The 12,345-nt window shown below is 36.5% G+C and overlaps 1 protein-coding gene across 3 annotated transcripts in view; it reads left to right on the top strand.

The window, feature by feature from the left end:
• The window catches only part of EMCN (endomucin), a 93,259-nt gene that overhangs the window by 57,499 nt on the left and 23,415 nt on the right, over window positions 1-12,345 (top strand). For 2 of the 3 annotated variants that reach the window (XM_082837845.1, XM_082837846.1), the window contains exon 5: window positions 4,403-4,441. The exons of the other annotated variant lie outside the window; for it this stretch is intronic. In XM_082837845.1, the coding sequence (XP_082693971.1) occupies window positions 4,403-4,441 (39 nt within the window). The remainder of the gene's footprint in view (window positions 1-4,402; window positions 4,442-12,345) is intronic. 3 annotated transcript variants of the gene reach the window in all.

Below are 12,345 nucleotides of genomic sequence, written 5' to 3' on the forward strand. Positions count from 1 at the left end.
AAATAAATCAAATCCTTACCTGGAAGGGGCGATACCAGGATCATGAAGGTGGTTTTCCCCCGTCGAGGCTTATCCATAGCACTCTGGATGTGCTGTGCTGACCCCTGTGATTTTTCCAAACGTGGAAAACTCCACTGAATAATTTGTGATTGTTGGGGACTGCATTCTTCCCGCTGTGGGGTGAAAAAAAAATGATATAAGCACATGCTACGTATTAATGACATATTTGCATCAAATTGAAATTTTGAAACTTCATCATTGAAACAAACAAAAAAGCTGAAAAGAAAATAACTTTCTCATTTAGTGTTTCAATCTTATTTAATGCCACTTTCCAGTACTGCCTCATAGAATCTCTCTTACAATGCTATGCATCTCATGCTTTGGAAAACACTAATTTATCTGATCACCTATCCTCATTAGTTCTCTTGTGAATGTCACCATTTATCTATGACATTTATTTGGGAACTTAATTACAATGTTTCTTACATGATATTTAATAAGTTTGTATCATTTCATGTGGGCTGATAAAGGAGGAATACTCAGGATAACAAGGTCTTGGTCACAAGTCACAGATTAGCCAAACCAGAACTCATCTCATGTACAGTGGCTCAGTCAATACTTTGGAAGGGCGGCGTGGAAATAAGAAGGAAAATCTGAATTGGTCCTAGTAAATTAATTTTAAGCAAATCAGAAAAGAATTATATATGGGAATGGCTGTATATATTTTTTCTCCTGGGCCTGTTAATGATAAATCATGTTCTGTGTGTAATTATATACAGCTATATATAGCTGTAAATATAATGGCCTTCATAAGATAAAAATATTTAGCAAAGTTACTTGTTGTAGTATTGCTTATTATTTCTGTTTTAAAAGCTGATAGTTTAAGCAAAGTTTAGCTTTGGATTAAATTGTGGATTAAAGTTTAGCATTTCAAAGTTCATTTGCATTTCATAAGACTTCAGCTTCATATTAGAGACAAACTCAACCAAGAAATTTTAAGTTGCCAGCCACCCTGATTAAGGATTTGGTTTTTACTAAACATCTAAGTTTGAGACTAGGTTACACACTTATTTGCTATTTGACATCACCTACTTCCTTTTCTTAAAAACACATTTGCATTATGAAATTTATAAATAAAAAAAACCAAGAATAATACTTTAGCCATATTCCATAGCATTCCTCTCTATTAAGATTTTATATCCACAGAAGTGAATCCAAATTTGAAAATAGTATGCCATATGAAAACACTTTATTATCTTCAGAATAATACATCCTTGATTTTAGGATAAAAAGGTATATATATTCCAGTATTGAGTAAATATTTAAGATTTACAGAATTTTGTCCTCCGAATAATAATATATTCATTCATATATAAAAGTCTGGACCTCTTAAGATTCAGTAAAAGGATTTTGAATTTTTTTTTAATAAATTTATTTATTTTCTCTTTGGCCGCATTTGGGTCTTTGTTGCTGCGCGCGGGCTTTTCTCTGTTTGCAGCGAGCAGGGTCTACTCTTCGTTGCTGGGAATGGGCTTCTCTTGTTGCGGAGCACCGGTTCTAGGTGTGTGGGCTTCAGTAGTTGTGGCACACAGGCTCAGTAGTTGTGGCTTGCAGGCTCTAGAGCGCAGGCTCAGTGGTGCACCGGCTTAGTTACTCTGCAGCATGTGGGATCTTCCTGGACCAGGGTTTGAACCCGTGTCCCCTGCATTGGCAGGCGGATTCTTAACCACTGCACCACCAGGGAAGCCCGGATTTTGAATTGTTATATGTTATTTTTTAAATATTCAGCTACATCTTTAAGGCATAGTTATTTTTCTTTTGTGTAATATGTCCCTCTAAAATCATTATGCATTTTTTAAAACATCTTTATTGGAGTATAATTGCTTTACAATGGTGAGTTAGTTTCTGCTGTATAACAAAGTGAATCAGCTATACGTATACATATATCCCCATATCCCCTCCCTCTTGCGTCTCCCTCCCAGCCTCCCTATCCCACCCCTCTAGGTGGTCACAAAGCACCGAACTGATCTCCCTGTGCTATGCAGCTGCTTCCCATTAGCTATCTATTTTACAACTGGTACTGTGTATATGTCCATGCCACTCTCTCACTTGGTCCCAGCTTACCATTCCCCCTCCCTGTGTCCCCAAGTCCATTCTCTCATTATGCATTTTTGAAGGATGAAAAAAATGCAAAAAAGGATAGTCAGAAGGTTTTGTCTGATATGAGTTTAAAAATTTTTCATTCTCTGTAAAGTCTATCAGCAAGAAGGTTATGACCTGATATTAAAAGCAGGAGGAACAAAAGGTTTGGATTTCATTTGTATTCTAATCCTCTGGCAGCTGATAAATATTTTAACTGCAACTTTCAAATACAACATTATGCCATGTTCAAAAGTATTTTAACTAGTTATCAAAAGTAGGAATTAATTACATAAGCTTTCCACTCAGAATAGTTTAGTAGAAGGAAAAGCTGTCTCTTTGAGTAAAAGAGAATGGACCTTAGAGCCAACAGACTTGAATTATAATCACGGTCCTCCCTTTGAGAAAGCAGTTTCTCTGCTTTCAACTAATATTTGCAGATCTGCAAAATGGAAATAATAACGTCTTTCTTGTAGACATCAGAAATTAATATATGGAACTGATCATAAGAGTTGCTTGAAAAATAGTAGCTATAATTATCCAAGCAGGAATATTAAGTAAGGCATTCATTTTCTCTTAAAAATTGAATTCAAAGAGGTAGAATTAGGTTTATTATTACTACTTTCTACTGTTATTCGTTCATTCCTTATATTTTTACCAGAGACCTGGTAGTAGGCTCTGCAATTACGGCTCTGAGTAAAACAAGAAATCTTTTTCCTCCTGGAGTTACATTCTAACTAACAACAAGCATATTTTTAAAGAATCAATGTCCCTGGAGTGATAAAAGTACTGTTGAGCAGATGAGGCAGAGTGGTGGACTAGAGTGGAGGGAAATGAGGCTTGTGCCCCTGGAAGACAATTGTACCATGCTTTGATCTAAGATGGTGAGGGCGGAGGTGGGTTTGAGGATGCTAGTCAAGAGTTATGAATGCATAAAGAAGATGTGGTATATAGATACGATGGAATATTACTCAGCCATAAAAAAGAATGAAATAATGCCATTTGCAGCAACATGGATGGACCTAGAGATTATCATGCTAAGTGAAGTAAGTGAGACAGGGAAAGTCTAATATTATACTATTGCTTATATGTGGAATCTAAAACAAAAAGATACAGATGAACTTATTTACAGGAAGAGACCCACAGACATAGAGAACAAACTTATGGCTACCAAAGGGGAAGTGAGGGAGATAAATTAGGAGTTTGGGATTAACATATACATATTACTGTATGTAAAATAGACAACCAACAGGGACTTACTATATAGCACAGGGAATTATACTCAATATTTTGTAATAACATATAAGGGGAAAAAATCTGAAAAAGAATAAAAAGAATATATATATATATATAAAAATATATATATATATAAACTGAATTACTATCACTGTGCTGTACATCTGATATTAACACAACATTATAAATCAACTATACTTCAGTAAAAAAGAGTTCTGTTTCAGGCATGTTAAATTTGAGATGCTGGTGAGACAGTCAAGTGAAAATACAAAGGAAGCAAGTGAATATTTTTAAACTATCATTATTGGGCTTCTATTTGTTTCAATTTTTTTCTATATTTTTTCATTTGGCAAATCTTGGTTCATGGTGCAAACACTCCAAGTTGTTGAAGTGATCTTTGATTATAATTCTCTCAGGTGATTTTATTTGTAGAAGCTCTTCTGAGCTATATTTCCTTTAGAGGAATTCCCTAAGTTTCAGAGGAATCTGTATGAACCATTCTGAATCTTCCTCAGGTCAGGAGATGCACAATACCTTAGCAGGAATACGACACATGGCAGTGCCACTCATGAAGTACCTACCAAAGTTTTGTAGTTGTCTGGGTTATCTAGGCATATTCAAGATGTGGGGTTGTACTAGGTGCTCCAAAAGAGGATTCAGCAAAATACAGCTCACAGGCCAATCCAGACCCACACCTGTTTTTGTAAATAAAGTTTAATGGGAATACAGCCATACATATTCTTTAGGTATTATGTATACCTGCATTCACACTACAATGGCAAAGCTGAATAGTCACTAGAGACTTATGACCCACAAAGCTTAAAATACTATTGGCCCTTTAAGAAAAAGTTGGCTGACCCCTGCTCTGAAGTTTCTTCTAATCAGGAAGCCTCTTGATTTTATGATTTGATGAAAGTAAATCAGAAATGAGCTAAGATCTATATCTATTTACCACCTGAAATAATTGTGAGAGTACATTCGATATTCAACATTTAATTTTAGCAATTTTCTTTTCTTTCCTCTACAGCTGAGATTCAGAGTTCAATCAAAGCCACAGAAACACCAGGTAAGTTAATTTTCTTTCTCTGAAAATATTCCCGGGTAAAATCCCAAGAAAGAGACAAAGGAGATCAATCGGTCTGAGGACAGAGTGAAATAGCACAAAGGAAAACATTACATGGCAACTAAAATATTTAGGAAATCTTGTGTTAAAAAAATGCAGTCCCGGAGAATATACAGTGATGTGCCTCAGTGCTCTGGGGCTGGGATGAGTGGAACCAGTTCTGGTAAATGCATAAAGCCTGTGGAATTTTCCTCTGCTCAGAACCTACTGTTCCTGGTCTGTTTCTGTGGTCAGCTTGCCCTCTCTCAGAAGTATAGAGTGTGTGTTTGCTGTCTTCTCTACTTTCTAACAAAGCCTGGTCCTGGCATCCGAAGAGATGATGTTATAAACCACAGTTAACAGCCAAAATGTTATCACTTAAAGAAGTGCTCATGCTTTGCCATCCTTAGTTTTAAACTGAATAAATTCTGGATGATGGAGCAACAGAAATTGAAAAAGATTATTGGGCAGAGGAAAATGATGATGTTGAATCTTCCTATTGTTTTGAAATTATAATTGTTTGGGGGAATTTTACCTTCCTACATCCTACCTGGTACTTATATACATGACAAATCTCTTAGGTTCTCAATAATAACCACCTTTGGTATATATAAAATGAGAAATACATGAAGTAAACTTGTAAGATCATGTAACTTTTTAAAAAATTGGAAAAATAAAGGCTTGAAAATTATGAGTGACTCTGATAACATTTTCACAGCAAATGTCCTAAATAATCATCATAGTTTACCTTCAAAGAATTAGAAATGAAAATTATTATGCTTTTAACTTTTCACCATTTATCTTCTACATAATACATCAAATGAATAAAGAAGTTATTTTTATATGGTTAACTCTATTTCACCTTATCGCCATATTTTTTTTTATTCTTATTTCCATCTACATAGTCTAGAAATGCAACAGAAAAAACATTGGGAAAAGCAAAGCAAAACAAAGCATAAATATAGTACATCCAGGCAAAGAGGGTAGCTTTACATCGGCTGATGCTTTGCACTGTTCTGGAGAAGTCCTGTCCGCCCGCTTCATGGATTGGTTATCAAGGAGAAGTTACAGATGAAAGACAATTGGGAAGCTGACAAAGTGTCAGCTCGTTTTAAGGGGAGACTGAAGCATCTTTTATTTTGTCTAAAATAATGGTATCAACACAATGCCAACGTTAGCTATAATTGATTTTTAAATGTAATAAAAAGCCCATCTAGACTTTAATTTTGAATTATAGAAACTAATGCTCCTAAAACAATTAATAGACAAACCACTGATTTGAATAGCAGACTAGAAGGAAATGAGGCTGATTCTATCAGCTGTAGAAAAGTCAGTCTCAAACTTCAGATGTATGTTTGGGCTGAAGACTAAATCCAGATACACTCAAAAAATTCACAAATATTCACCCATATGATCAAGGAGAGGCATCTTCCTTAAAATAATTAGCATTTCTCTTTTAGGTAAAGTTGAGGTAGACTTCTTGACCGCAGAATTATTAGTACTGCTTCCTTCCATAAATATGAGTTAAATATACATTTAAGTTTTGACTAGAACATACTGAGTTCTCATGTTTGATATTTTCTTTCAGATTATGCATCTGACTTTAATTTTCTTGAAAAATTATGTTTTTACCACTCTCTTCAAAAACTATTTTTAAGGATCTAGAAATTGTTGATTGTTTTATGTAGGATCTTTTTTTGGAATTCAGGATAAGTAAGGCAACTATATATAAAATGTGAATTATAAGCAACTATATGTAGATATGACATTCAATTTTATGTAATAAAGATTAAAGAAAGATAGTCATAGTTAGATGGAAATGATCAGTCAAAGTCAGAAGACATGGCCATTCATTCCACTCAACAGAGCAAAGGTAGTATGAATGGACAACTGAGTTTAACAATGCTAAGCATGAGGAATTCATGCCCAATATCTAAAGCATGTGGGAAAGTCAAACTTCACCTGACCACTGAAACATACGTGGAGAGACTCCAAATTTTGTATAATCCCCTGCCAAATATACAGAATGGTATATTCAACCAATCACCACTAACTGAGGCATTCAATAAATATTTGTTCTGTTCCATCACACATAGCACTAGCTAAGAGTTTGAGTGTTACATGGAGCCTGCCATTAAGGGTTACTAAAGACTAGTCAATATTATAAATAACTATAATCACTCCAGCAGTCATGTAGGTATAAAGTGATGTGTCATAGATGAGCCTCAGATAACCTTATGCTAAGATCAGAGAAGGAAGAGAGTTTTTTCCCTTTAGCTGTTGTTGTGGTATACATTGGGTGGGAAAAAGCAGTCTAAGAAAGATGAGGAAGGGGTTCATGAAAAAAGCGACCTTCTAGCTGCCAGATTTTTCTACCTACTCATTTTTTTAGCTCTGAATTCAGAGCTAATGAGGAGACAGAAAGACCCACTAAAAAGTGATGAAAAACTGTTTATTCCCCAGAGAAAGATGCAGCCATCATGCGGCCATTACAACAATTTAAAGCAATGATAGAATTCACTTTTCTTTAGCCTTATCATTTTCTCACAGACAGGCAGAGCTAATAATTTGTCCTTGAAAATGAACCTCCTGATTTCTTTGATAAGAGACCTCAGCTCCAGAGAAAAATGGAACAATATGCCTCAGAGTATTGGGAAAGGAATAAACCATCTGCCCTTAACTTTCTGAAAATATAACTATATTTGTCAGGGTTTTCCAGAGAAACAGAACAAAAAGAATATATATATATATATGTGTGTGTGTGTGTGTGTGTATGTATTTGTATATATGCATGGAAATCTCTAAAGAGATTGATTATGAAGAACTGGCTCATACATTACAGAGTCTGAGAAGTCCTAAGATCTCAGTTGGCAAACTAGAGGCCTGGAAAGGTAGGAGAATGGATGGTATAGTTCTAGTCCATCCAAAGGGCTGAGGGCCAGGAGAGCAAATGGTGTAAGTTCCAGTCTGAAAGCTGGCAAGCTCAAGACCCAAGAAGAGTCAATATCTCAGTTCAAAGGCAAAGGAAACACTGATATCCCAGCTCAAGGCAATCTGGCAGAAAGAGTTCTTCTTACTCCATGGAGGCTTTCTGTTCTATACAGACCTTCAACTGATTGGATCAGAGCCACCCTAATGGAGGGTAATCTATTTCACTCAGTCTACTGATCTGAACGTTAATCTCAATTAAAAACACATTCACAGGCACACCCAGAATAATGCTTGACTAAATATCTGAGAACCCCATGGCCAAGTCTAGTTGACACATAAAACTACTCACCACAACAACATTCTCATAGTCACCAGCACAGCTTGTGAAAGTTCTCATTGTACCCATCTTCTTGACTTTCTCAACTGTGTTTCAGGACCTCAATTGTATTGTAGACATTAATTTTGATGGAAAATCAGAAGCCAGTACAGGCAAAAGTCCCATCAAAACTGACTACTGGCCTTTGGAAAGGAGGATGCTCTGTCTTGGTTCATTCATTATGCTTGACATCTTATGTAATGCCTGGGATTGGTTACTCATCTCTCAGAATTCATATAATGTGAAGCATGAATTATTTTTATACAGAGGATTACTTACCTGAATGTTTGAACTTTGAATGACAGAATCTTTGTTCAGGTAGAACTTTGTTCGGGTAGAACTATTGACAGATACTATTGTTCAGGTAGAACGCACTCAAACTAGAAATATACCCATAGCGAAGTGATATCCAGAGTTGTTTTTATTAACTTGGAAATTTTATGCTGTTTGAAAATTAGTTGAGAATAAAATAACTCAGTTATGGAATGAAAAATATATCAATATTTATGTGATAGGGTCTGGCATAAACTTCCACTTAGGTATGGCTATGTGGGTTCTTCTCTAGTTCAGGGATCTGATAGCTCTCTAAGAAGTGCTCGGCCCTGTTCTTGTGGCTCTCTAGTCTACACTGAAAGGTCACAAAAACTCACAGTCTCAACTGATTAGCTAGCCAACACTCACTTTAAGAACCAACACATTTCAATGATATTGCTAAGGGTGTGAGCTCTTCCAATGAGCTCTACAATGTGCTTTATTTAATACACTAGGAATAATTCTGTCTGCTTGTATGGATATGCAGAGTCTGGTTTGGCCTATTGAAGGAAGGAGGTGTTTAGTTTACCTTGGTAGGAAGAATACTTTCTCAATTGGAGCCGAAACTGAAATAGATAATATTTCATGTAACAAAAATAAGAGGCATGCACTTATAACTCATTCCGACTGAGGAGCAGAAGCTTAGGCAGCACAGAATTGTGGTTGACAGAACAGAGTCTAGAGTTTGCATTCAAACCCCAGCTCTGTGTGACTTTGAGCAAATTATTTACACTCTCTGGGCTTCAGTTTCCACTTTATGAAATGAAAATATTGTGAATACAATAGCGAGTGTAAAACTCTTAGAACAATGCCTGGCACGTAGTGTCCCATAACTTGAAAATAAAGTCCTTTTTAACATTTTCATGTCCGTGTTTTGGATCGCTTACGCTCACATTCTCAGAAAGCATATGGCACAGGAAGAGTTAACAAGTAAGATGAACTCAACTCACTTGAAACCTGTTGGTTGCACGGCATAATGGAAAGGAAACAGATAGGGTTTTGAGTCATACCTGGCTTATGTCTTAGCCCTTCTGCTTATTGCCAGACATGTTACCTAATCTCTCTGAGCCACAGTATCTCTCATCTTTAAAGCACATAATAAAAATGTTTAAGAATAAGGTGAGTTAGCACATATGGAAGTAATTAGCAGTGCCCCATTCATTCTTTGTGCATTGTATATAATTTTCTGGAAATTAATTACTATTTATATTAAGTCACAAAAGAAAAATATGCCCTCCTTCTTCAACGTATATTTCTACAGAGTTACCTAAAGTAAACAAATCTCTAGTCACAGTTATTACTGGGTTAGAGGATGCTATTACTTCTGGTTAGTTATGCTGATGGCCCAAAGCAAAGTGAAAGAACTTTGAGATAAAAATTGTTTTTGCATAGCTTGAAGTGTACACCTAGGTCAGAAAGTTCAGGTCTGATGAGAGCAGAAATTAATTTTTATCATGTGAAGGCAGAAAAGTTTCCTTTTGTCGTTTTTCTCATTAAGTAGATGAGGGGATCCCGTTAAAAGTGAAAATGCAGACTAGCTATGACAAAATCTGAATTGAAAGGAACCCTGACAAGAATCTAAATCTTAAAGCTAGAAGAGACCTCAGGGATCATACCAGCATATTCCCCTCCCAAAACAGAGAGTGGGACCAACCATATCATAGCATTTATTGACTGGGCCGCTGATGTGCCACTTACGTATATAATAGACCATTTTCCACTCTGATAATGAAAGCCTAGAGTAAACCATGCTCCCTTTCCCTGAGTGTCAGGATGCTCAGAACCAATTCTTATGGCCAATGCCAGCAGCCATATTGATGCTTGGTATTAACTCTTAGAAGGAGCTTATTTGTTTCTTCCAGTTTCCTTTGTTCTGATTTCTCATTTTTATTTTATTCATCTTATGGCCTATCTCACTGCTTAAGCACCTCTAATTCTTTCTGTTAAGAATTAATTTATAAGTAAAATTCAATTAACAATAACATGGTATCTCTTATTTTAATCCTTGACGTACTGTTTGTTTTTTTCACATCAATCAACTTTGTGCTGTTCACCTTCCCTGTGGGAGCTCCTTAAATGAAATAACTCTCTCAGGTACTCTGTTGTATTTCCTTCAGCATCTACTGTTGGACCCAGAGTAGGTGTCTTATTTTTTTCTATTACTTCAGAATGAATGAAAAAAATTAATGAGAATGATTTTAAATAAGTACCCATCCTAATATTAAGGCAAAAAAGGAAAACACATGAATTCACTTCCTCCTCAACAATAGTCGCGTCTGCTGCCAAAAAATTTGTTTGTCCATTCAGCAAAACTTATGGTCGCTACTTGTACACACTGCTCTAGCGTTTGGGAAATATCAGTGAGCAAAATAAAGATTCTTGCCCTCGAGGATCTTATATGCTAGTATAAGTATAGACAAACTATAATCAATACACGTATTAATTAACCAAATTATAAAGCAAGGTGGGAGGTGATAAGTGCTATGAGAAAGAGAAGATGTAGAACAGTGTAGAAGGGAGGGATTATGAGTGCCAGAGAGGTGGGGACCATTTTCAGTATTGAAAAAGTGGTCAAGATAAGTCATAAAAAAGGTTTGAGAAAATACAAGAAGGAAGTGAGCCACCTAATACGTGGGGGAAGAGCATCTAAACAGAGCTACAACTTGAGGAGAGGACTGGTGTGTTAAATAAACAGGGCAGGGAGAAAGGCAGGGGATATACCAGGCAGATTACCTAAGATTTGGTGGGTTATTTCAAGGACTGTGATTTTTTCTGTAAGTGGAATGGAAAAACACTGAGGATTTTAAACAGAGGGGTGACATGATCTGACTCATGTTTTATAAGTATAACTCTGATTGCTGAGGAGAGACTGTCGAATGAAGCAAGATTATCTTTTGCAAATTTTCGAGGAGAGAAATGATGGTAGCTTGGACCAGTGTGGTCATAGGGTCATAGGGTGGCATGCAATCTCCAAATTCCAAATATATTTTGGAGGTGGAGCCTATAGACATTCTTGACGATTGCATTTGGAATAGTATAGAAAGAGATGAATCAAAAATAACTCTGAGGCTTTTGGCCTGAGCAACCGGAAGGAATATCTGCCATCAGCTAAGATAGAAAGGCTGCAGATAGAGCAGAAATTCAAGTTTGGACATGTTGAGTTTCAGATTTTTATTATTTGCCATGATTATGAATCTGAAATTTAGGAAAGAGGTCTAGGCTGGAAGCATAAATTAGGAGATCATTTGCACTGATATTCTATTTAAACCTTGAAATTGACTGAAATCACCAATGAAATTAGTGTAGTTAGACATGAGGACAAAGGACTGCATTCTGGGGCCCTCCAAGACTGAGTCAGAAAGAAGAGACAAAACCAGCCAAGGAGACTGAGAAGAATAAGACATAAGGCAGGAGAAAAACCAGCAGTGTGTGCTCTGCTGGAGCCACGTGAAGAAAAGGTGTTAAGGAGGAGGGAATGAGTTATTGTGACAAGTGCTGGAAAGTTCTTTTTAAAAGTGAGACATGAATCCATCAAATTGCAGTTAGAGACCAGTTCCAATTATTTATAAATAATGAGAAAAATGAATAAGCATTCCGTTCAATTGAATTTAGTCCCTCAAACACATATCAAATGCGTACATATCAAAAAGAAGAATAGGAAACATGGTGAAATGAAAACAGAACACACAGTTTTATTTTCTTTCTCACACTAGAATATTTTATCCTCTACTGCCTCTCACACTTTTTCTCCTGTTAATATCTGTGTATGGTATGCCTTCCTTTAAGGAAGGTTTGAGAAGGCCATCAGGGACTCCTCCAGCTCAGGTCCCTCCTCAGGGAAACCCATGGTTCCCAGGAGCAGACCTGCTTTCGTATACTTGCCAGGCTCAATCACTGGCTGGGAGCAGCCCGCAGGAGGTATGGCATCAGCACAAACACAGTGATGGAATTCAGAGAGCAGGTGGGGAACCTTGGTCAATTACACTGTAGTTCGCCTTCCATGAGGTGCATTCTCATAACCACCAGAGGTACCCTGGGACATCAATAAGGTCTTCTGTCTTTAAAACTTCCAATGATTTACCTAGTAATTGGTTTACAGCAAGAGCCAAATGTGTTGCACTGTCAGATGGCAATAGGGTAAATTTGTTTTTTTTTTTTTAACTTTTTACTTTATATTGGAGTATAGCCAATTAACAATGTTGTGATAGTTTCAGGAGCACAGCAAAGGGACTCAGCCATACATATACAT

Source organism: Leucopleurus acutus, assembly GCF_964270905.1.
Source record: "Leucopleurus acutus genome assembly, chromosome: 4".
Lineage (NCBI taxonomy): Eukaryota > Metazoa > Chordata > Mammalia > Artiodactyla > Delphinidae > Leucopleurus > Leucopleurus acutus.